The sequence below is a fragment of the Oncorhynchus tshawytscha genome, linkage group LG32 (genome assembly GCF_018296145.1).
Source record: "Oncorhynchus tshawytscha isolate Ot180627B linkage group LG32, Otsh_v2.0, whole genome shotgun sequence".
In the NCBI taxonomy this organism is placed as follows: Eukaryota; Metazoa; Chordata; class Actinopteri; order Salmoniformes; family Salmonidae; genus Oncorhynchus; species Oncorhynchus tshawytscha.
This window is the reverse complement of record NC_056460.1, coordinates 9655674-9679073: the sequence shown is the minus strand read 5'-3', so window position 1 is coordinate 9679073 and position 23400 is coordinate 9655674. Positions and strand designations below refer to the sequence as shown.

The window sequence follows — 23400 nt, the reverse complement described above, 5'->3', positions numbered from 1 at the left end:
GGCTCTGTACACAGACACACACAGGAGTCAGGTTACCAGGCTCTGTACACAGACACACACAGGAGTCAGGTTACTCTGTACACAGACACACACAGGAGTCAGGTTACTCTGTACACAGACACACACAGGAGTCAGGTTACCAGGCTCTGTACACAGACACACAGGAGTCAGGTTACTCTGTACACAGACACACACAGGAGTCAGGTTACTCTGTACACAGACACACACAGGAGTCAGGTTACTCTGTACACAGACACACACAGGAGTCAGGTTACTCTGTACACAGACACACACAGGAGTCAGGTTACTCTGTACACAGACACACACAGGAGTCAGGTTACTCTGTACACAGACACACACTGGAGTCAGGTTACTCTGTACACAGACACACACAGGGGAAGGTCAGTTAACCCATTCATTTGCCACTAAATGGAATACAGTAGTGACATGACAATCAATATGAGAATAGGTAATAAAGGTCATTTTAAATATTCATGTGCCCTATCAAAACATGATGCATATTTCATTCAAACTCCCTCAGATCCCTAAACCCCATTTCACATGTATAGCAGTTAGTCTAAAGGGACTAGACTTAAGTGGACCAGCGTGCTTCACAACAACACATGTCAATGACTTCCAACTCTAATGGTCATGACAGAGGTTTGAAGTGTGTGTATGTGGCGTGTGTGTGTGTGTGTGTACCTAAGGTGTTGGCAGTTGAGGGTACAGGGTAGTTCTTCTCCTCCTCCATGAACTGCAGGGCCACGGTGCAGAAGTTACTCTCGTACTGAACCACCAGGTGACTCAGAGCCACCACCAGCTCCTGGAGAACACACCGCCGCCACAGAGTCAACCAGAACACAACACACACACGGTCAGAACCTAGTCAACCACAGCAGAAGACGTACCACAGTCCATCGCCCCACAGTAAAAATCAGTCAACGACCTGAGCAAGAATATTGGAGGTAGTGAGGTGAGGGGGAAAAAAACGTGTGTGTGTGTGTGTGTGGTGTGTGTACGACCCACCTTGCGGACCACAGGGCTGCCGTCGTTGATGAGCTGTGCCAGCATCATGGCCACGTTGTGGTCGATGGTCGTAGAGTGGTCCGTTCGCTCGGCTGAGTTCCCCACAAACGTCCCCAGGGCAAACACCGCCGCACAGCGCACCTGAGGAGACCGGAGATAGTTTTGGCACCAAGAGAATTCACGCCCTAGTCACTTCCTGGTTGGATCCAGACCAAGTCATTGGTCAGTCATTGGTTAGATTGCGTTGGTGCTGCTTTTTAAAAAGGGGAATCAATACTAATACTCACTCCTTAATCCTCTCATTTCTAATGCAGCCATATTTACTGAGAAGATCAATGGTGGCTGAAAATAATAATTTACCATTAGTCACACAATACCCCACCCATCACACTAATTAACTGCGTAAGCTAAATAACAGTAACTCCTACTTCTAAATTGTTATCAATAATTGCCCCAAGATGCCACAAAGACAGTACAGGTCCACATAATACATTGTTTATTCTTTATGCATCTCCCTCAGTTTTGCATATGACAGGCACTGCACTAACTCAAACCTGGCCCAGTGTGTGTGTGTGTGTGAGACAGTAAATATGCCTCTCCTCTTGAGGAATCCTCCCAACAGGCCTGAAAATTAATTAAAAATCCTCTCTGCTTAGTCACTCTCTCTCGCTCTCACTCTGCTCACTCACCTCTCTTTCTCTTCACTCTGCTCTCACTCAACCTGGCCTCTCTCTGTTCCCTGGCCCTCTCTGTTCCCTGGCCCTCTCTGTTCCCTGGCCCCTCTCTGATCCCTGGCCCCTCTCTGATCCCTGGCCCCTCTCTGATCCCTGGCCCCTCTCTGATCCCTGGCCCCTCTCTGATCCCTGGCCCCTCTCTGATCCCTGGCCCCTCTCTGATCCCTGGCCCCTCTCTGATCCCTGGCCCCTCTCTGATCCCTGGCCCCTCTCTGATCCCTGGCCCCTCTCTGATCCCTGGCCCCTCTCTGATCCCTGGCCCCCTCTCTGATCCCTGGCCCCTCTCTGATCCCTGGCCCCTCTCTGATCCCTGGCCCCTCTCTGATCCCTGGCCCCTCTCTGATCCCTGGCCCCTCTCTGATCCCTGGCCCCTCTCTGATCCTGGCCCCTCTCTGATCCCTGGCCCCTCTCTGATCCCTGGCCCTCTCGCGCTCTCTCTCTCTTCCCTGGCCCTCTCGCTCTATATCTCTCTCTTCCCTGGCCTTCTCGCTCTCCCCTGGCCCTCTCGCTCTCTCTCTTCCCTGGCCCTCTCGCTCTCTCTCTCTCTTCCCTGGCCCTCTCGCTCTCTCTCTCTCTCTCTTCCTGGCCCTCTTGCTCTCTCTCTCTCTTCTTCCCTGGCCCTCTCGCTCTCTCTCTCTCTCTCTCTTCCCTGGCCCTCTCGCTCTCTCTCTCTTCCCTGGCCCTCTCGCTCTCTCTCTCTTCCTGGCCCTCTCGCTCTCGCTCTCTTCCCTGGCCCTCTCGCTCTTAGCTCTCTCTCTCTTCCCTGGCCCTCTCGCTCTCTCTTCCCTGGCCCTCTCGCTCTCTCTCTCTCTTCCCTGGCCCTCTCGCTCTCTCTCTCTCTTCCTGGCCTCTCGCTCTCTCTCTCTCTTCCCTGGCCCTCTCGCTCTCTCTCTTCCTTCCCTGGCCCTCTCGCTCTCTCTCTCTCTTCCCTGGCCTGGCCCTCGCTCTCTCTCTCTTCCCTGGCCCTCTCGCTCTCTCTCTCTTCCCTGGCCCTCTCGCTCTCTCTCTCTCTTCCTGGCCCTCTCGCTCGCTCTCTATCTTCCCTGGCCCTCTCGCTCGCTCTCTCTCTTCCCTGGTCTCTCTCTCTCTCTTCCTGGCCCTCTCTCTCTCTCTCTCTTCCCTGGCCCTCTCAACTCTCTCTCTCTCTTCCCTGGCCCTCTCTCTCTTCCCTGGCCCTCTCTCTCTCTCTCTTTCCTGGCCCTCTCTCTCTCTCTTCCCTGGCCCTCTCTCTCTCTCTCTTCCCTGGCCCTCTCTCTCTCTCTCTTCCCTGGCCCTCTCTCTCTCTCTCCCTCCCTCTTCCCTGGCTCTCTCTCTCTTCCCTGGCCCTCTCGCTCTCTCTTCCCTGGCCCTCTCGCTCTCGCTTCCTGGCCTCTCTCTCTCTCTCTTCCCTGGCTCTCTCTCTCTTCCCTGGCCCTCTCGCTCTCTCTTCCCTGGCCCTCTCGCTCTCTCTTCCCTGGCCCTCTCGCTCTCTCTTCCCTGGCCCTCTCGCTCTCTCTCTCTTCCCTGGCCCTCTCGCTCTCTCTCTCTCCCCTGGCCCTCTCGCTCTCTCTCTCTTCCCTGGCCCTCTCGCTCTCTCTCTCTCTTCCCTGGCCCTCTCGCTCTCTCTCTCTCTTCCTGGCCCTCTCTCGCTCTCTCTCTCTCTTCCCTGGCCCTCTCGCTCTCTCTCTCTCTTCCCTGGCCCTCTCGCTCTCTCTCTCTTCCCTGGCCTCTCTCGCTCTCTCTCTCTCTTCCCTGGCCCTCTCGCTCTCTCTCTTCCTGGCCCTCTCGCTCTCTCTCTCTCTTCCCTGGCCCTCTCGCTCTCTCTCTCTCTCTTCCCTGGCCCTCTCGCTCTCACTCTCTCTTCCCTGGCCCTCAACTCTCTCTCTCTCTCTTCCCTGGCCCTCTCACTCTCTCTTCCCTGGCCCTCCCTGGCCTCCTCTCTCTCACTCTCTCTTCCCTGGCCCTCTCACTCTCTCTTCCCTGGCCCTCTCACTCTCTCTTCCTGGCCCTCTCACTCTCTCTTCCCTGGCCCTCTCGCTCTCTCTCTCTCTCTCTTCCCTGGCCCCTCTCTCTCTCTCTCTCTCTTCCCTGGCCCTCTCGCTCTATATCTCTCTTCCCTGGCCTTCTCGCTCTCTCTCTCTCTTCCCTGGCCCTCTCACTCTCTCTTCCCTGGCCCTCTCTCTCTCTCTCTCTTCCCTGGCTCTCTCTCTCTTCCCTGGCCCTCTCGCTCTCTCTCTCTCTTCCCTGGCCCTCTCGCTCTCTCTCTCTCTTCCCTGGCCCTCTCGCTCTCTCTCTCTCTCTTCCCTGGCCCTCTCGCTCTCTCTCTCTCTCTCTTCCTGGCCCTCTCGCTCTATATCTCTCTCTTCCCTGGCCTTCTCGCTCTCTCTCTCTCTCTTCCCTGGCCCTCTCGCTCTCCCTCTCTCTCTCTCTTCCTGGTCCTCTCGCTCTATATCTCTCTCTTCCCTGGCCTTCTCGCTCTCTCTTCCCTGGCCCTCTCGCTCTCTCTCTCTCTCTTCCCTGGCCCTCTCTCTCTCTCCCTCTCTCTTCCCTGGCCCTCTCTCTCTCTCTCTCTCTTCCTGGCCTCTCTCTCTCTCTCTTCCCTGGCCTCTCTCTCTCTCTCTCTTCCCTGGCCCCTCTCGCTCTCTCTCTCTCTCTCTTCTCTGGCCCTGGGCTCTCTCTCTCTTCCTGGCCCTCTCTCTCTCTCTCTCTTCCTGCCCTCTCTCTCTCTCTTCCTATCTCTCTCTCTCTCTTCCTGGCCCTCTCGCTCTCTCTCTCTTCCCTGGCCCTCTCTCTCTCTCTCTCTCTTCCCTGGCCCTCTCTCTCGCTATCTCTTCCCTGGCCCTCTATATCTCTCTTCTTTCCTGGCCCTCTCTCTCTCTCTCTCTTCTCTTCCTGGCCCTCTCTCTCTCTCTCTTCCCTGGCCCTCTCGCTCTCTCTTCCCTGGCCCTGGCCTCTCTCTCTCTTCCCTGGCCCTCTCGCTCTCTCTCTCTCTTCCCTGGCCCTCTCTCTCTCTCTCTCTTCCCTGGCCCTCTCAACTCTCTCTCTCTCTTCCCTGGCCCTCTCTCTCTCTTCCCTGGCCCTCTCTCTCTCTCTCTCTTCCCTGGCCCTCTCTCTCTCTCTCTTCCCTGGCCCTCTCTCTCTCTCTCCCTCCCTCTTCCTGGCTCTCTCTCTCTTCCCTGGCCCTCTCCTCTCTCTTCCCTGGCCCTCTCGCTCTCGCTCTCTCTTCCCTGGCCCTCTCTCTCTCTCTCTCTTCCCTGGCTCTCTCTCTCTTCCTCTTCTCTGGCTCTCTCTTCCCTGGCCCTCTCGCTCTCTCTCTTCCCTGGCCCTCTCGCTCTCTCTTCCCTGGCCCTGGCTCTCTCTCTCTCTTCCTGGCCCTCTCAAGCTATCTCTCTCTCTTCCTGGCCCTCTCGCTCTCTCTCTCTTCCCTGGCCCTCTCGCTCTCTCTCTCTCTTCCCTGGCCTCTCGCTCTCTCTCTCTCTTCCCTGGCCCTCTCGCTATCTCTCTCTTTCCTGGCTCCTCTCTCTCTCTCTCTTCCCTGGCCCTCTATATATCTCTCTTCCCTGGCCCTCTGCTCTCTCTCTCTTCCCTGGCCCTCTCGCTCTCTCTCTCTCTTCCCTGGCCCTCTCTCTCTCTCTCTCTTCCCTGGCCCTCTCGCTCTCTCTCTCTCTTCCTGGCCCTCTCGCTCTCTCTCTCTCTTCCCTGGCCCTCTCGCTCTCTCTCTCTCTTCCCTGGCCCTCTCGCTCTCTCTCTCTCTTCCTGGCCTCTCTCCGCTCTCTCTTCCCTGGCCCTCTCTTCTCTCTTCCCTGGCCCTCTCGCTCTCTCTCTTCCCTGGCCCTCTCGCTCTCTCTTCCTGGCCCTCTCTCTCTCTTCCCTGGCCCTTCGCTCTCTCTTCCTGGCCCTCTCGCTCTCTCTCTCTCTTCCCTGGCCCTCTCGCTCTCTCTCTCTCTCTTCCCTGGCCCTCTCGCTCTCTCTCTCTCTTCCCTGGCCCTCTGCTCTCTCTCTCTCTCTTCCCTGGCCCTCTCGCTCTCTCTCTCTCTTCCCTGGCCCTCAACTCTCTCTCTCTCTCTTCCCTGGCCCTCTCACTCTCTCTTCCCTGGCCCTCTCACTCTCTCTTCCCTGGCCCTCTCACTCTCTCTCCCTGGCCCTCTCACTCTCTCTTCCCTGGCCCTCTCACTCTCTCTTCCTGGCCCTCTCGCTCTCTCTCTTCTCTCTTCCCTGGGCCTCTCGCTCTCTCTCTCTCTTCCCTGGCCCTCTCGCTCTATATCTCTCTCTTCCCTGGCCTTCTCGCTCTCTCTCTCTTCCCTGGCCCTCTCACTCTCTCTTCCCTGGCCCTCTCTCTCTCTTCTCTTCCCTGGCTCTCTCTCTCTTCTGGCTCTCTCTCTCTCTCTCTCTCTCTTCCCTGGCCCTCTCACTCTCTCTCTCTTCCTGGCCCTCTCGCTCTCTCTCTTCCTGGCCTCTCTCTCTCTCTCTCTCTCTCTCTTCCCTCTATCTCTCTCTCTTCCTGGCCTTCTCTCTCTCTCTCTCTTCCCTGGCCCTCTCTGCTCTCCCTCTCTCTCTCTTCCCTGGTCCTCTCTCTATATATCTCTCTTCCTCCTCTCGCTCTCTCTTCCCTGGCCTCTCTCACTCTCGCTCTCTCTCTCTTCCCTGGCCCTCTCGCTCTCTCTCTCTTCCCTGGCCCTCTCTCTCTCTCTGGCTCTCTCTCTCTCTCTCTTCCCTGGCCCTCTCGCTCTCTCTCTCTCTTCCCTGGCCCTCTCTCTCTCTCTCTTCCCTGGCCCTCTCCTCTCTCTCTCTTCTTCCTTCCCCTCTCTCTCTCTCTCTCTCTCTTCCCTGGCCCTCTCTCTCTCTCTCTCTCTCTTCCCTGGCCCTCTCTCTCTCTCTCTCTTCCCTGGCCCTCTCTCTCTCTCTCTTCCCTGGCCCTCTCTCTCTCTCTCTTCCCTGGCCCTCTCGCTCTCTCTCTCTCTTCCCTGGCCCTCTCGCTCTCTCTCTCTTCCCTGGCCCTCTCGCTCTCTCTCTCTTCCCTGGCCCTCTCGCTCTCTCTCTCTCTCTTTCTCTCGCCTCTCTCTCTCCCTCGCTCTCTCTCTCTCTCTCTCTCTCTTCCCTGGCCCTCTCTCTATATCTCTCTTCCCTCTCTTCCCTGGCCCTCTCACTCTCTCTCTCTCTTCCCTGGCCCTCTCGCTCTATATCTCTCTCTTCCCTGGCCCTCTCTCTCTCTCTCTCTCTCTCTTCCCTGGCCCTCTCGCTCTCTCTCTCTCTCTCTTCCCTGGCCCTCTCTCTCTCTCTCTCTCTTCCTGGCCCTCTCTCTCTCTCTCTCTTCCCTGGCCCTCTCGCTCTCTCTCTCTCTCTTCCTGGCCCTCTCGCTCTCTCTCTCTCTCTCTTCCCTGGCCCTCTCTCTCTCTCTCTCTTCCCTGGCCTCTCTCTCTCTCTCTCTTCCCTGGCCCTCTCGCTCTCTCTCTCTCTTCCTGGCCCTCTCGCTCTCTCTCTCTCTTCCTGGCCCTCTCTCTCTTCCTCTCTCTCTTCCCTTTCCTCTATAAATAATCTCTCTCTCCTGGCCCTCTCGCTCTCTCTCTCTCTTCCCTGGCCCTCTCCTCTCTCTCTCTCTCTCTTCCCTGGCCCTCTCTCTCTCTCTCTCTCTTCCCTGGCCCTCTCGCTCTCTCTCTCTTCCCTGGCCCTCTCACTCTCTCTCTCTCTTCCCTGGCCCTCTCGCTCTCTCTCTCTCTTCCTGGCCCTCTCTCTTCCCTGGCTCTCTCTCTCTCTTCCCTGGCCCTCTCACTCTCTTACCTGGCTCCCCTCTCTCTTCCTGGCCCTCTCTCTCTCTCTCTCTTCCTGGCCCTCTCATCTCTCTCTCTCTTCCTGGCCCTCTCGCTCTCTCTCTCTCTTCCTGGCCCTCTCGCTCTCTCTCTCTTCCCTGGCCCTCTCGCTCTCTCTCTTCCTAGCCCTCTCACTCTCTCTCTCTCTTCCCTGGCCCTCTCACTCTCTCTCTTCCCTGGCCCCCTCACTCTCTCTCTCTCTCTCTCTCTCTCTCTCTTCCCTGGCCCTCTCACTCTCTCTCTTCCCTGGCCCTCTCACTCTCTCTCTTCCTGGCCCTCTCTCTCTCTCTCTCTTCCCTGGCCCTCTCTCTCTCTCTTCCCTGGCCCTCTCGCTCTCTCTCTCTCTTCCTGGCCCTCTCGCTCTCTCTCTCTCTCTTCCCTGGCCCTCTCGCTCTCTCTCTTCCTGGCCCTCTCGCTCTCTCTCTCTCTTCCCTGGCCCTCTCGCTCTCTCTCTCTCTTCCCTGGCCCTCTCGCTCTCTCTCTCTCTTCCCTGGCCTCTCGCTCTCTCTCTCTCTCTTCCCTGGCCCTCTCGCTCTCTCTCTCTCTTCCTGGCCCTCAACTCTCTCTCTCTCTCTTCCTGGCCCTCTCACTCTCTCTTCCCTGGCCCCTCTCTCTCTCTCTTCCTGGCCCTCTCACTCTCTCTTCCTGGCCCTCTCACTCTCTTCCCTGGCCCTCTCACTCTCTCTTCCTCCCTCTCTTCTCTCTTCCCCTGGCCCTCTCTCTCTCTTCCCTGGCCCTCTCGCTCTCTCTCTCTCTCTCTCTTCCCTGGCCCTCTCTCTCTCTCTCTCTCTTCCCTGGCCCTCTCGCTCTATATCTCTCTCTTCCCTGGCCTTCTCGCTCTCTCTCTCTCTTCCCTGGCCCTCTCTCACTCTCTCTTCCCTTCCCTGGCTCCTCTCTCTCTCTTCCTGGCTCTCTCTCTTCCCTGGCCCTCTCGCTCTCTCTCTCTCTTCCCTGGCCCTCTCGCTCTCTCTCTCTCTTCCCTGGCCCTCTCGCTCTCTCTCTCTCTCTTCCCTGGCCCTCTCGCTCTCTCTCTCTCTCTTCCCTGGCCCTCTCGCTCTATATCTCTCTCTTCCCTGGCCTTCTCGCTCTCTCTCTCTCTCTTCCCTGGCCCTCTCGCTCTCCCTCTCTCTCTCTCTTCCCTGGTCCTCTCGCTCTATATCTCTCTCTTCCTGGCCTTCTCGCTCTCTCTTCCTGGCCCTCTCGCTCTCTCTCTCTCTCTCTTCCCTGGCCCTCTCGCTCTCTCTCTCTTCCCTGGCCCCTCTCTCTCTCTCTCTCTCTCTCTCTCTCTTCCCTGGCCCTCTCGCTCTCTCTCTCTCTTCCTGGCCCTCTGGCTCTCTCTCTCTCTTCCTGGCCCTCTCTCTCTCGCTCTCTCTTCCTGGCCCTCTCTCTCTCTCGCTCTCTCTTCCCTGGCCTCTCTCGCTCTCTCTTCCCTCTCTCTCTTCTCTTCCCTGGCCCTCTCTCTCTCTCTCTTCCCTGGCCCTCTCTCTCTCTCTTTCCTGGCCCTCTCTCTCTCTCTCTTCCCTCTCCTCTCTCTCTCTCTCTCTTCCTGGCCCTCTCGCTCTCTCTCTCTTCCCTGGCCCTCTCGCTCTCTCTCTCTCTCTTCCTGGCCCTCTCGCTCTCTCTCTCTCTCTTCCCTGGCCCTCTCGCTCTCTCTCTCTCTCTCTTCCCTGGCCCTCTCGCTCTCTCTCTCTTCCCTGGCCCTCTCGCTCTTCTCTCTCTCTTCCTGGTCCCTCTCGCTCTCTCTCTTTCTGGCCCTCCTCTCTCTCTCTCTTCCCTGGCCCTCTCGCTCTCTCTCTGGCCCTCTTCTCTTCCCTCTCTCTCTCTTCCTGGCCCTCTCTCTCTTCTTCCCTGGCCCTCTCACTCTCTCTCTCTCTTCCCTAGCCCTCTCTCTCTCTCTCTTCCCTGGCCCTCTCGCTCTCTCTCTCTTCCCTGGCCCTCTCACTCTCTCTCTCTCTTCCTGGCCCTCTCGCTCTCTCTCTCTCTCTTCCCTGGCCCTCTCACTCTCTCTCTCTCTTCCCTGGCCCTCCCTCTCTCTTCCCTCTCTCTCTCTCTCTTCCCTGGCCCTCTCTCTCTCTCTCTCTTCCCTGGCCCTCTCTCTCTCTCTCTTCCCTGGCCCTCTCTCTCTCTCCCTCCCTCTTCCCTGGCTCTCTCTCTCTTCCTGGCCCTCTCGCTCTCTCTTCCTGGCCCTCTCGCTCTCGCTCTCTCTTCCCTGGCCCTCTCTCTCTCTCTCTCTCTTCCCTGGCTCTCTCTCTCTTCCTGGCCCTCTCGCTCTCTCTTCCTGGCCCTCTCGGCTCTCTTTCCTGGCCCTCTCTCTTTCCTGGCCCTCTCTCTCTCTCTCTCTTCCCTGGCCCTCTCTCTCTCTCTCTTCCCTGGCCCTCTCTCTCTCTCTCTTCCCTGGCCCTCTCTCTCTCTCTCTTCCCTGGCCCTCTCGCTCTCTCTCTCTTCCCTGGCCCTCTCACTCTCTCTTCTTCCTGGCCCTCGCTCTCTCTCTCTCTTCCCTGGCCCTCTCGCTCTCTCTCTCTCTTCCCTGGCCCTCTCGCTCTCTCTCTCTCTTCCTGGCCCTCTCGCTCTCTCTCTCTCTTCCCTGGCCTTCTCGCTCTCTCTCTCTCTTCCCTGGCCCTCTCGCTCTCTCTTCCCTCTCTCTCTCTCTCTTCCTGGCCCTCTCGCTCTCTCTTCCCTGGCCCTCTCGCTCTCTCTCTCTCTCTTCCCTGGCCCTCTCGCTCTCTCTCTCTTCCTGGCCCTCTCTCTCTCTCTCTCTCTTCCCTGGCCCTCTCGCTCTCTCTCTCTCTTCCTGGCCCTCTCGCTCTCACTCTCTCTTCCCTCAACCTCTCTCTCTCTCTTCCCTGGCCTCTCCTCTCTCTTCCTGGCCCTCTCTCTCTCTCTTCCCTGGCCCTCTCACTCTCTCTTCCCTGGCCCTCTCACTCTCTCTTCCTGGCCCTCTCTCTCTCTTCCCTGGCTCTCTCTTCTCTTCCCTGGCCCTCTCTCTCTCTCTTCCCTGGCCCTCTCTCTCTCTTCTTCCCTGGCCCTCTCTCTATATCTCTCTCTTCCCTGGCCTTCTCGCTCTCTCTCTCTCTCTCTTCCTGGCCCTCTCACTCTCTCTTCCTAGCCCTCTCTCTCTCTCTCTCTTCCCTGGCTCTCTCTCTTCCCTGGCCCTCTCGCTCTCTCTCTCTCTTCCTGGCCCTCTCTCTCTCTCTCTCTCCCTGGCCCTCTCGCTCTCTCTCTCTCTTCCTGGCCTCTCTCTCTCTCTCTCTTCCCTGGCCCTCTCGCTCTATATCTCTCTCTTCCCTGGCCTTCCTCTCTCTCTCTCTTCCTGGCCCTCTCCTCTCTCTCTCTCTTCCCTGGTCCTCTCGCTCTCTCTCTCTCTTCCCTGGCCTTCTCGCTCTCTCTTCCCTAGCCCTCTCACTCATCTCTCTCTCTCTCTTCCTTCTAGCCCTCTTCCTGGCCCTCTCACTCTCTCTCTCTTCCCTGGCCCTCTAAATACTCTCTCTCTCTTCCTGGCCCTCTCACTCACTCACTCTCTCTTCCTGGCCCCCTCTCTCGCTCACTCTTCTCTCTCTCTTCCTCTCTTCCTGGCCCTCTCTCTCACTCTCTCTTCCCTGGCCCTCTCTCTCTCTCTCTCTTCCTGGCCCTCTCTCTCTCTCTCTTCCTGGCCCTCTCTCTCTCTCTCTCTTCCCTGGCCTCTCTCTCTCTCTCTTCCTGGCCCTCTCGCTCTCTCTTCTTCCTGGCCCTCTCGCTCACTCTCTCTCTCTTCCTGGCCCTCTCGCTCTCTCTCTCTCTTCCCTGGCCCTCTCTCTCACTCACTCTCTCTTCCCTGGCCCTCTCACTCTCTCTCTCTCTCTTCCTGGCCCTCTCGCTCTCTCTCTCCCTCTCTTCTCTCTTCCCTGGCCCTCTCACTCTCTCTCTCTTCCCTGGCCTCTCGCTCACTCTCTCTTCCCTGGCCCTCTCGCTCTATATCTCTCTCTTCCCTGGCCTCTCTCTCTCTTCTCTCTCTCTCTTGCCTGGCCCTCTCGCTCTCTCTCTCTCTCTCTTCTTGGCCTCTCCCTCTCTCTCTCTCTTCCCTGGCCCTCTCGCTCTATATCTCTCTCTTCCCTGGCCTTCTCGCTCTCTCTCTCTCTTCCCTGGCCCTCTCGCTCTCTCCTCTCTTCCTGGCCCTCTCTCTCTCTCTTCCCTGGCCCTCTCTCTCTCTCTCTCTCTTCCCTGGCCCTCTCGCTCTCTCTCTCTCTCTTCCCTGGCCCTCTCGCTCTCTCTCTCTCTTCCTGGCCCTCTCGCTCTCTCTCTCTCTTCCCTGGCCCTCTCTCTCTCTCTCTTCTTCTTCCTCTCTCTCTCTCTCTCTTCCCTGGCCCTCTCGCTCTCTCTCTCTCTTCCCTGGCCCTCTCAAAGCTCTCTCTCTCTCTTCCCTGGCCCTCTCGCTCTCTCTCTCTCTTCCCTGGCCCTCTCACTCTCTCTCTCTCTCTTCCCTGGCCCTCTCGCTCTCTCTCTCTCTTCCCTGGCCCTCTCGCTCTCTCTCTCTTCCCTGGCCCTCTCACTCTCTCTCTCTTCCTGGCCCTCTGCTCTCTCTCTCTCTTCCTGGCCCTCTCTCACTCACTCTCTCTTCCCAGCCCTCTCACTTCCACTCTCTCTCTCTTCCCTGGCCCTCTCACTCTCTTACCTGGCCCCTCTCTCTCTTACCTGGCCCCTCTCTCCCTGGCCCTCTCACTCTCTCTCTTCCTGACCTCTCGATCTCTCTCTCTCTTCCCTGGCTCTCGATCTCTCTCTCTCTTCCCTGGCCCTCTCGCTCTCTCTCTCTCTTCCCTGGCCCTCTCTCTCTCTCACTCTCTTCCTGGCCCTCTCTCTCTCTCTTCCCTGCCCCTCTCACTCTCTCTCTCTCCTGGCCCCCTCTCTCTCTCTCTCTCTCTCCTCTCCCTGGCCCTCTCTCTCTCTCTCTTCCCTGGCCCCTCTCTCTCTCTCTTCCCTGGCCCTCTCTCTCTCTTTCTAGCCCTCTCTCCTCTCTCTCTTCCCTGGCCTCTCAGCTCTCTCTCTCTTCCCTGGCCCTCTCGCTCTCTCTCTCTCTTCCCCTCCTCTCTCTCTTCCTTCCTATAGGCCTCTCACTCTCTCTCTCTCTTCCCTGGCCCTCTCTCTCTGGCCCTCTCTCTCTCTCTTCCCTGGCCCTCTCTCTCTCTCTCTCTCTTCCCTGGCCCTCTCTCTCTCACTCTCTCTTCCCTGGCCCTCTCCTCTCTCTCTCTTCCCTGGCCTCTCTCTCACTCTCTCTTCCCTGGCCCTCTCTCTCTCTTCCCTGGCCTCTCTCTCTCTCTCTCTTCCCTGGCCCTCTCTCTCTCTCTCTCTTCCCTGGCCCTCTCTCTCTCTCTTCCTGGCCCTCTCCTCACTCTCTCTCTTCCTGGCCCCTCACTCTCTCTCTTCCTGGCCCTCTCTCTCTCTCTTCCCTGGCCCTCTCACTCTCTCTTCTTCCCTGGCCCTCTCACTCTCTCTCTCTCTCTTCCCTGGCCCTCTCGCTCTCTCTCTCTCTTCCCTGGCCCTCTCCTCTCGCTCTCTCTTTCTTCCCTGGCCCTCTCACTCTCTCTCTCTTCCCTGGCCCTCTCGCTCTCTCGCTCTCTTCCTGGCCCTCTCGCTCTCTCTCTCTTCTGGCCCTCTCGCTCTCTCTCTCTTCCCTGGCCCTCTCTCTCTCTCTCTCTTCCCTGGCCCTCTCTCTCTCTCTCTCTCTCTCCCTAGCCCTCCTCTCTCTCTCTCTCTTCCTGGCCCTCTCGCTCTCTCTCTCTCTCTTCCCTGGCCCTCCCTCTCTCTCTCTCTCTTCCCTGGCCCTCTCTCTCGCTCTCTCTCTCTCTTCCTGGCCCTCTCTCTCTCTCTCTCTCTTCCCTGGCCCTCTCTCTCTCTCTCTCTCTTCCCCTGCCCCTCTCACTCTCTCTCTTCCCTGGCCCTCTCTCTCTTCTTCCTGGCCCTCTCACTCTCTCTCTTCCCTGGCCCTCTCACTCTCTCTCTTCCCTGGCCCTCTCCTCTCTCTCTCTCTTCCCTGGCCCTCTCTCTCTCTCTTCCCTGGCCCTCTCTCTCTCTCTTCCCTGGCCCTCTCACTCTCTCTCTTCCCTGGCCCTCTCTCTCTCTCTCTCTTCCTGGCCCTCTCTCTCTCTCTCTTCCTGGCCCTCTCTCTCTCTCTCTTCCCTGGCCCCCTCTCTCTCTCTCTCTCTTCCCTGGCCCTCTCTCTCTCTCTCTTCCCTGGCCCTCTCCTCTCTCTCTCTTCCCTGGCCCTCTCTCTCTCTCTCTCTTCCTGGCCCTCTCACTCACTCTCTCTTCCTGGCCCTCTCCTCTCTCTCTCTCTTCCCTGGCCCTCTCACTCTCTCTCTCTTCCTGGCCCTCTCACTCTCTCTTCCCTGGCCCTCTCTCTCTCTCTCTCTTCCCTGGCCCTCTCACTCTCTCTCTCTTCCCTGGCCCTCTCACTCTCTCTCTCTTCCTGGCCCTCTCACTCTCTCTCTCTTCCTAGCCCTCTCTCTCTCTCTCTTCCCTGGCCCTCTCTCTCTCTCTCTCTCTTCCTGGCCCTCTCTCTCTCTTCCCTGGCCCTCTCACTCTCTCTCTCTCTCTTCCCTGGCCCTCTCCTCTCTCTCTCTTCCTAGCCCTCTCTCACTCTCTCTCTTTCTTCCCTGGCCCTCTCACTCTCTCTCTCTCTTCCCTGGCCCCTCTACTCTCTCTCTCTCTTCCCTGGCCCTCTCTCTCTCTCTCTTCCCTGGCCCTCTCTCTCTCTCTCTTCCTGGCCCTCTCACTCTCTCTCTCTCTTCCCTGGCCCCTCTCTCTCTCTCTTCCCTGGCCCTCTCTCTCTCTCTCTCTCTTCCCTGGCCCTCTCTCTCTCTCTCTCTCTTCCCTGGCCCTCTCACTCTCTCGCTCTTCCCTGGCCCTCTCTCTCACTCTCTCCCTGGCCCTCTCACTCTCTCTCTCCCCTGGCCCTCTCACTCTCTCTCTTCCCTGGCCCTCTCACTCTCTCTCTTCCTGGCCCTCTCACTCTCTCTCTCTCTCTTCCCTGGCCCTCTCTCACTCTCTCTCTTCCCTGGCCCTCTCTCTCTCTCTCTTCCTTCCTCTCCTCTCTCTCTTCTAGCTCTCTCTCTCTTCCCTGGCCCTCTCGCTCTCTCTCTTCTCTCTCTCTCCTTCTCTCGTTTCCTCTCTCTCTCTCTCTTCCCTGGCCCTCTCGCTCTCTCTCTCTCTCTTCCCTGGCCCTCTCCTCTCTCTCTTCCCTGGCCCTCTCTCTCTCTCTCTTCCCTGGCCCTCTCACTCTCTTCCTGGCCCTGGCCTCTCTCTCTCTCTCCTCTCCTCTTCTCAGCCTTCCCTGGCCCTCTCACTCTCTCTCTTCCTGGCCCCTCTCTCTCTCTCTCTTCCCTGGCCCTCTCTCTCTCTCTCTTCCCTGGCCCTCTCGCTCTCTCTCTCTCCTCTTCCCTCTCTCTCTCTCTCTCTCTCCCTCTCTCTCTCACTGGCTCTTCCCTCGCTCTCTCTCTCTCTCTCTCTTCCTGGCCCTCTCTCTCTCTCTCTTCCTGGCCCTCTCACTCTCTCTCTCTCTTCCCTGGCCCTCTCGCTCTCTCTCTCTCTCTTCCTGGCCCTCTCACTCTCTCTTCTTCCTAGCCCTCTCGCTCTCTCTCTTCCCTGGCCCTCTCGCTCTCTCTCTCTCTCTCTTCCTGGCCCTCTCGCTCTCTCTCTCTCTCTCTTCCCTGGCCCTCTCACTCTCTTCCCTGGCCCCTCTCTCTCTCTCTTCCCTGGCCCTCTCGCTCTCTCTCTCTTCCCTGGCCCTCTTCCTCTCCCTTCTGGCCCTCCCTCTCTCTCTCTCTTCCCTGGCCCTCTCACTCTCTCTCTCTCTTCCCTGGCCCTCTCACTCTCTCTCTCTTCCTAGCCCTCTCACTCTCTCTCTCTTCCTGGCCCTCTCTCTCTCTCTTCCCTGGCCCTCTCCTATCTCTTCCCTGGCCCTCTCACTCTCTCTCTCTTCCCTGGCCCTCACTCCTTCCCTGGCCCTCTCACTCTCTTCCCTGGCCCTCTCACTCTCTTCCTGGCCCTCTCACTCCTCTCTTTTTGGCCTCTCTCTCTATCTCTCTTCCCTGGCCCTCTATCTCTCTCTTCCTGGCCCTCTCTCTCTCTCTCTCTTCCTAGCCTCTCTCTCTCTCTCTCTTCCTGGCCCTCTCTCTCTCTCTCTCTTCTATATCTTCCCTGGCCCTCTCTCTCTCTCTTCCTGGCCCTCTCACTCTCTCTATCTCTCTTCCCTGGCCCTCTCTCTCTCTCTCTCTCTCTTCCCTAGCCCTCTCTCTCTCTATCTTCCTGGCCTCTAATATATATATATATATATCCTCTGTTTCTGGTATATATATATATATATTTCACAGTATACTTATTATATATATATATATATATATTTCCATCTCAGTATATATATATATATGTATTTTACCTCTATATATCTTATATCTCTCACTCTCCCTGTCCCTCTCTCCTCTCTTCTCTCTTCATCCTGGCCTCTCTCTCTCTCTCGCTCTCTTCCTAGCCTCTCACTCTGGCCCTCTCTCTCTCTTCCCTGGCCCTCTCTCTCTCTCTCTTCCTGGCCTCTTCCTGGCCCTCTTCCTCTCTCTCTCTCTCTCTTCCCTGGCCTTCTCGCTCTCTCTCTCTCTCTTCCCTGGCCCTCTCATCTCTCTTCTCTCTCTCTTCCTGGCCCTCTCTCTCTCTCTCTTCCCTGGCCCTCTCTCTCTCTCTCTCTCTCTTCCCTGGCCCTCTCTCTCTCTCTCTCTTCCCTGGCCTTCTCGCTCTCTCTCTCTTCCCTGGCCTCTGTCTCTCTCTCTTCCCTGGCCCTCTCTCTCTCTCTCTCTCTTCGCCTGGCCCTCTCTCTCTCTCTCTCTCTCTCTCTCTTCCCTGGCCTCTCTCTTCCCTCTCTCTCTTCCTGGCCCTCTCTCACTCTCTCTTCCCTGGCCCTCTCTCTCCTCTCTCCTCTCTCTTCCTAGCCCTCTCTCTCGCTCTTCCAGGCCCTCTCTCTTCTCTCTTCCCCTCTCTCTCACTCTCACTCTCTCTTCCTAGCCCTCTCACTCTCTCTCTTCCCTGGCCCTCTCCCTCTCACTCTCTCTCTTCCCTGGCCCTCTCACTCTCTCTCTTCCCTGGCCTCTCACTCTCTCTCTTCCTGGCCTCTCACTCTCTCTCTCTCTTCCCTGGCCTCTCACTCTCTCTCTTCCCTGGCCTCTCACTCTCTCTCTTCCCTGGCCCTCTCTCTCTCTCTCTCTTCCCTGGCCCTCTCTCTCACTCTCTCTTCCTGGCCCTCTCTCTCTCTCTCTTCCCTGGCCCTCTCTCTCTCTCTCTCTTCCTGGCCCTCTCTCTCTCTCTCTTCCCTGGCCCTCTCTCTCTCTCTCTCTTCCTGGCCCTCTCTCTCTCTCTCTCTTCCCTGGCCCTCACTCTCTCTCTCTTCTCTCTTCCTCTGGCCCCTCTCTCTCTCTCTCTCTTCCTGGCCCTCTCACTCTCTCTCTCTCTCTTCCTGCCCTCTCACTCTCCTCCCTCTCTCTCTCTTCCCTGGCCCTCTCACTCTCTTCCTGGCCCTCTCTCTCTCTCTCTCTTCCCTGGCCCTCTCTCTCTCTCTCTCTCCTTCCCTGGCCCTCTCTCTCTCTTCCCTGGCCCTCTCACTCTATCTCTCTCTTCCCTGGCCCTCTCACTCTCTCTCTCTCTCTTCCTGGCCCTCTATCTCTCTCTCTCTTCCCTGGCCCCTCTCTCTCTCTCTTCCCTGGCCCTCTCACTCTCTCTCTTTCCAAGCCCTCTCATCTCCTATATTTCCTCTCCCTCACTCTCTCCTATCTATCTATTCTATTAGCCCTCTACTCTCTCTCTCTTCTGGTATATAATCTCTCCTATCTTCCCTGGCCCTCTCCTCTCTCTCTTTCTAGCCTCTCTCTCTCTCTCTCTTCCCTGGCTCTCTCTCATCTATTTCTGGTATATAAATCTATCTCTCTTCCCTGGCCCTCTCACTCTCTCTCTTCCTGACCTCTCTCTCTATCTCTCTTCTTCCTAGCCCTCTCTCTCTCTCTCTCTTCCCTGGCCCTCTCTCACTCTCTTCCTGGCCTCTCTTCCTGGCCCTCTCCCTACCTCTCTCTCTTCCCCTGGCCCTCTCATCTCTCTCTCTTCCCTGGCCCTCTCTCTCTCCCTGGCCCTCTCTCTCTCTCTCTCTTCCCCTGGCCCTCTCTCTCTCTCTTCTCCCTCTCTCTCTCTTCCCTGGCCCTCTCACTCTCTCTCTCTTCCCTGGCCCTCTCACTCTCTCTCTCTTCCCTGGCCCTCTCACTCTCTCTCTCTCTTCCCTGGCCCTCTCTCTCTCTCTCTCTTCCCTGGCCCTCTCACTCTCTCTCTCTTCCCTGGCCCTCTCACTCTCACTCTCTCTTCCCTGGCCCTCTCACTCCCTCTCTCTCTCCCTGGCCCTCTCACTCTCTCTCTCTCTTCCCTGGCCCCCTCTCTCACTCTCTCTCTTCCCTGGCCCTCTCTCTCTCTCTCTCTTCCTTCCCCCTCTCGCTCTCTCTCTCTTTCCTGGCCCTCTCTCTCTCACTCTCCTCTCTCTTCCCTGGCCCTCTCTCTCTCTCTCTCTTCCCTGGCCCTCTCAGCTCTCTCTCTTCTCCCTGGCCCTCTCCTCTCTCTCTTCCCTGGCCCTCTCACTCTCTCTCTTCCTGGCCCTCTCTCTCTCTCTCTTCTGGCCCTCTCACTCTCTCTCTTCCTGGCCCTCTCTCTCTCTCTTCCCTGGCCCTCTCTCTCTCTCTCTTCTTCCTGGCCCTCTCACTCTCTCTCTTCCTGGCCCTCTCTCTCTCTCTTCCTGGCCCTCTCACTCTCTCTCTTCCTGGCCCTCTCTCTGGCTCTCTCTCTTCTGGCCCCTCTCACTCTCTCTCTTCCTGGCCCTCTCACTCTCTCTCTTCCCTGGCCCTCTCCTCTCTCTCTTCCCTGGCCTCTCTCTCTCTCTCTCTTCCCTGGCCCTCTCTCTCTCTCCCTAGCCCTCTCATCTCTCTCTCTTCCCTCCCTCTCTCACTCTCTCTCTTCCTGGCCCCTCTCTCTCTCTCTCTTCCCTGGCCCTCTCACTCTCTCTCTTCCTGGCCCTCTCTCTCTCTGTCTCTCTCTCTTCCCTGGCCCTCTCTCTCTCTCTCTCTCTTCCTGCCCTCTCTCTCTCTCTCTCTTCTGGCCTCTCTCTCTCTCTCTCTTCCTGGCCCTCTCACTCTCTCTCTCTTCCCTGGCCCTCTCACTCTCTCTCTCTTCCCTGGCCCTCTCACTCTCTTCCCTGGCCCTCTCTCTCTCTCTCTCTTCCTGGCCCTCTCTCTCTCTCTCTCTTCCCTGGCCCTCTCACTCTCTCTCTCTCTTCCCTGGCCCTCTCTCTCTCTTCCCTGGCCCTCTCACTCTCTCTCTCTCTTCCCTCTCTCTCACTCTCTCTCTCTTCCTGGCCCTCTCTCTCTCTCTCTCTTCCTGGCCCTCTCTCTCTCTCTCTCTCTTCCCTGGCCCTCTCTCTCTCTCTTCCCTGGCCCTCTCACTCTCTCTCTCTTCCCTGGCCCTCTCACTCTCTTCCCTGGCCTCTTCCCTGGCCCTCTCTCTCTCTCTCTCTTCCCTGGCCCTCTCACTCTGGCCCCTCTCTCTTCCCTGGCCCTCTCTCTCTCTCTTCCTGGCCCTCTCTCTCTCTTCCCTGGCCCTCTCTCTCTCTTCCCTGGCCCTCTCTCTCTCTTCCTGGCCCTCTCTCTCTCTCTCTCTTCCCCCCTCTCTCTCTCTCTCTCTCTTCCCTGGCCCTCTCTCTCTCTCTCTCTCTTCCTAGCCCTCTCTCTCTCTCTCTCTCTCTCTCTCTTCCTAGCCCTCTCTCTCTCTCTCCCTTCCCTGGCCTCTCTCTCTCTCTCTCTTCCCTGGCCCTCTCTCTTCTCTCTCTCTTCCCTGACCCCACTCTCTCTCCCTGGCCCTCTCTCTCTTCCCTCTCTCCTCTCTCTCTTCCCTGGCCCTCTCTCTCTCTCTCTCTCTCTCTCTCCTGGCCTGGCCCTCTCTCTCTCTTCTGGCCTCTCTTTCCTGGCCCTCTCTCTCTCTCTCTATCTCTCTCTCTTTCTCTCTCTCTCTGCTCTGGCCCCTCTCTCTCTCTCTCTCTCTCTCTCTTCCTGGCCCTCTCTCTGCTCTTCTCTCTCTTCCTCTCTTCCTGGCCCTCTCTCTCTATCTCTTCCTTTATATATCACTCTCTCTCTCTCTTCCCTGGCCCTCTCTCTCTCTCTCTCTCTCTCTCTCTTCTTCCCTGGCCTCTCTCTATCTCTTCCCTATTTCCCTCTATAAAAATCTCTCTCTCTCTCTTCTGGCCCTCTCACTCTCTCTCTCTCTTCCTAGCCCTCTCACTCTCGCTCTCTTCCCTAGCCCCTCTCTCTCTTCTCTTCCCTGGCCCTATCTACTCTCTCTTCCTGGCCCTCTCTCTCTCTCTCTCTTCCCTTGCCCTCTCACTCTCTCTCTCTCTTCCCTGGCCCTCTCACTCTCTCTCTCTCTTCCTGGCCCTCTCACTCTCTCTCTCTCTCTTCCCTAGCCCTCTCCTCTCTCTCTCTGTTCCTAGCCATCTCACTCTCTCTCTCTGTTCCCTGGCCCTCTCACTCTCCTCTCTGTTCCTGGCCCTCTCACTCTCTGTTCCCTGGCCCTCCTCTCACTCTCTGTTCCCTGGCCCTCTCACTCTCACTCTCTGTTCCCGGCCCTCTCCTCTGCCCATCTCACTCTCTGCATTATATGGTGTACTTGACACACACCTTAATTTTAAAAGAGAGGAACTGGGCCTAGAATCTAAAACACTTCTTATGCAAAAACACTTAAGAAAAAATAAGAGGTTCATAAGATAGTTCGTAAGTGCAGTTCCTCAACATCTTATGATTTCTTTTAGCTTCTCAAATATCTTCTTACAAATCTTCTTCATAAGATGTTGTGTTGCTAGGCAAGCGCTTTGGCTAGCAATGGCAATCATGTTAGCATATTTATTTTTATTTTATTTCACCTTTATTTAACCAGGTAGGCTGGTTGAGAACACCTTTATTTAACCAGGTAGGCTAGTTGAGAACACCTTTATTTAACCAGGTAGGCTGGTTGAGAACACCTTTATTTAACCAGGTAGGCTAGTTGAGAACACCTTTATTTAACCAGGTAGGCTAGTTGAGAACACCTTTATTTAACCAGGTAGGCTAGTTGAGAACACCTTTATTTAACCAGGTAGGCTAGTTGAGAACAAGTTCTCATTTGCAACTGCAACCTGGCCAAGATAAAGCATAGCAGTGTGAACAGACAACACAGAGTTACACATGGAGTAAACAATTAACAAGTCAATAACACAGTAGAAAAAGAGAGTCTATATACATTGTGTGCAAAAGGCATGAGGAGGTAGGCGAATAATTACAATTTTGCAGATTAACACGAGTGATAAATGATCAGATGGTCATGTACAGGTAGAGATACTGGTGTGCAAAAAAGCAGAAAAGTAAATAAATATAAACAGTATGGGGATGAGGTAGGTAAAATTGGTGGGCTATTCATCTCTTAGTGAGATGACTGTTCTAAAACATGTTCTTGGGTTTAAATAATCAAGACTGAAACTTTCAGATGAAGTTTGAGGGAATTAAACATGTTCAATTGCTTTCATGAGCTTTTTCTCTCACTGGCCTGAGTTTAAGACAAGGGTTCAGATATCTTGGAACTAAGAACATTTCCAATAACTTTATTTCCAAGAATCACATTTCTTCTTAACTTTTTGCTTAAGGAGAAACATAATACATAGCACGAGAACATTTCCAAGAGCCTTTGAGGAATAGCAACCACTTAACTTTCTTCTTAAGTCTAGAGTTAAGGGGGAAAATGCCAGTCAAGAAATCTCTTCTTAAGAAGGTTTTTGTGAATCTGGTCCCTGAAGAGGAGGGAGCTGATCAAACTAGTCGGTAATAAATATCCATTTTTAAATTGTGGTTTGCGTTGGTGCCTGGGTTCCTCCCGAAGTTCCTGGTGATGCACTCAAATACCCAATTCTCTTCAGGCATTGTAAGCGTGTGCATGGGTACACTCACACAAGGTGTGTGTGTGTGTGTGTGTACGCCAGAGTGGATGCAGACCTGGTCTCACCACTCAGCCACAGCAGCTGCCTGGCCTCTAGAGAGAGAGGTTGCCCTGCTAGGGCTGCTGGCAACAGATGTTCCCTGTCCCAGTATGTGTGCCCTGCATTTCAACCCATGTGAGGTGGTGAAATACAGAGCAAACTGACTATTCACTGTCCCTCAGGTCCTCAAAATCCTAAAGGAGCCACTGAACCCTCAATCTGCTAGGTGTTACACACACACACAGCCACTGAACCCTCAATCTGCTAGGTGTTACACACACACACAGCCACTGAACCCTCAATCTGCTAGGTGTTACACACACACAGCCACTGAACCCTCAATCTGCTAGGTGTGCCACTGAACCCTCAATCTGCTGAGTGTTACACACACACACAGCCACTGAACCCTCAATCTGCTAGGTGTTACACACACACACACACAGCCACTGAACCCTCAATCTGCTAGGTGTTACACACACACACAGCCACTGAACCCTCAATCTGCTAGGTGTTACACACACACACAGCCACTGAACCCTCAATCTGCTGGAGTGTTACACACACACACAGCCACTGAACCCTCAATCTGCTAGGTGTTACCCTCAATCTGCTAGGTGTTACACACACACAGCCACTGAACCCTCAATCTGCTAGGTGTTACACACACACACAGCCACTGAACCCTCAATCTGAACCCTCAAGGTGTTACACAGCCACTGAACCCTCAATCTGCTAGGTGTTACACAGCCACTGAGTGTATGTCCCAAGGTGTGTGTTCCTTCCCTCTCACCTCAGGTATGGGGTCGGACAGCAGGCTGTAGAGCTTCTCGTGGGCACTGTCCCTGACACCCACCAGCGGGCCGAGTCAAAGTTCTGCCAGATGCGTCCCAGGCAGACGGCCACCCACTGGAGCAGGGGTGAGGTCAGAGAGCTGCTCCAGGCAGATGGCTATCAGGTTCCCCTGCAGACAGGCCTCCTGGGGGGGGGGTAGAGTGAGGGGTTGAGGAGGACGAGGAGAAAGGAGTTGGGAGGCCATGTCAGTAATTCACACACACACACACGTCGTCCACATTTCCTTTGATGAGACCCTGTAGGATGTACACACACTTTATGACTTGGCTTTAAGCTGGAGCTTCACATCGGGAAGTCTATGGACAAACTAACAGGGAACTAACCTCTACCTCCCACTGTGAACAGGAAGTCTATGGGCAAACTAACAGGGAACTAACCTCTACCTCCCCACTGTGAACAGGAAGTCTATGGGCAAACTAACAGGGAACTAACCTCTACCTCCCACTGTGAACAGGAAGTCTATGGGCCTAACAGAGACTACTCTACCTCCCACTGTGAACAGGAAGTCTATGGGCAAACTAACAGGGAACTAACTCTACCTCCCCACTGTGAACAGGAAGTCTATGGGCAAACTAACAGGGAACTAACCTCTACCTCCCACTGTGAACAGGAAGTCTATGGGCAAACTAACAGGAACTAACCTCTACCTCCCACTGTGAACAGGAAGTCTATGGGCAAACTAACAGGGAACTAACCTCTACCTCCCACTGTGAACAGGAAGTCTATGGGCAAACTAACAGGGAACTAACCTCTACCTCCCACTGTGAACAGGAAGTCTATGGGCAAACTAACAGGAACTAACCTCTACCTCCCACTGTGAACAGGAAGTCTATGGGCAAACTAACAGGGAACTAACCTCTACCTCCCCACTGTGAACAGGAAGTCTATGGGCAAACTAACAGGGAACTAACCTCTACCTCCCACTGTGAACAGGAAGTCTATGGGCAAACTAACAGGG

General features: G+C 56.1%; 1 protein-coding gene and 1 long non-coding RNA gene across 2 annotated transcripts in view; both read right to left on the bottom strand.

The window, feature by feature from the left end:
• Positions 1-23400, bottom strand: part of LOC112230310 (regulatory-associated protein of mTOR) — a 242324-nt gene that overhangs the window by 50950 nt on the left and 167974 nt on the right. The window contains 2 exon segments of the mRNA XM_042310765.1: positions 703-823; positions 1027-1167. Of these exon segments, the coding sequence (XP_042166699.1) occupies positions 703-823; positions 1027-1167 (262 nt within the window).
• LOC121841578 overlaps positions 23255-23400 on the bottom strand; it is a 655-nt gene continuing 509 nt past the window's right edge. The window contains exon 3 of the long non-coding RNA XR_006080601.1: positions 23255-23400. This exon is cut by the window's right edge and continues 13 nt beyond it. This is a non-coding gene — a long non-coding RNA (uncharacterized LOC121841578).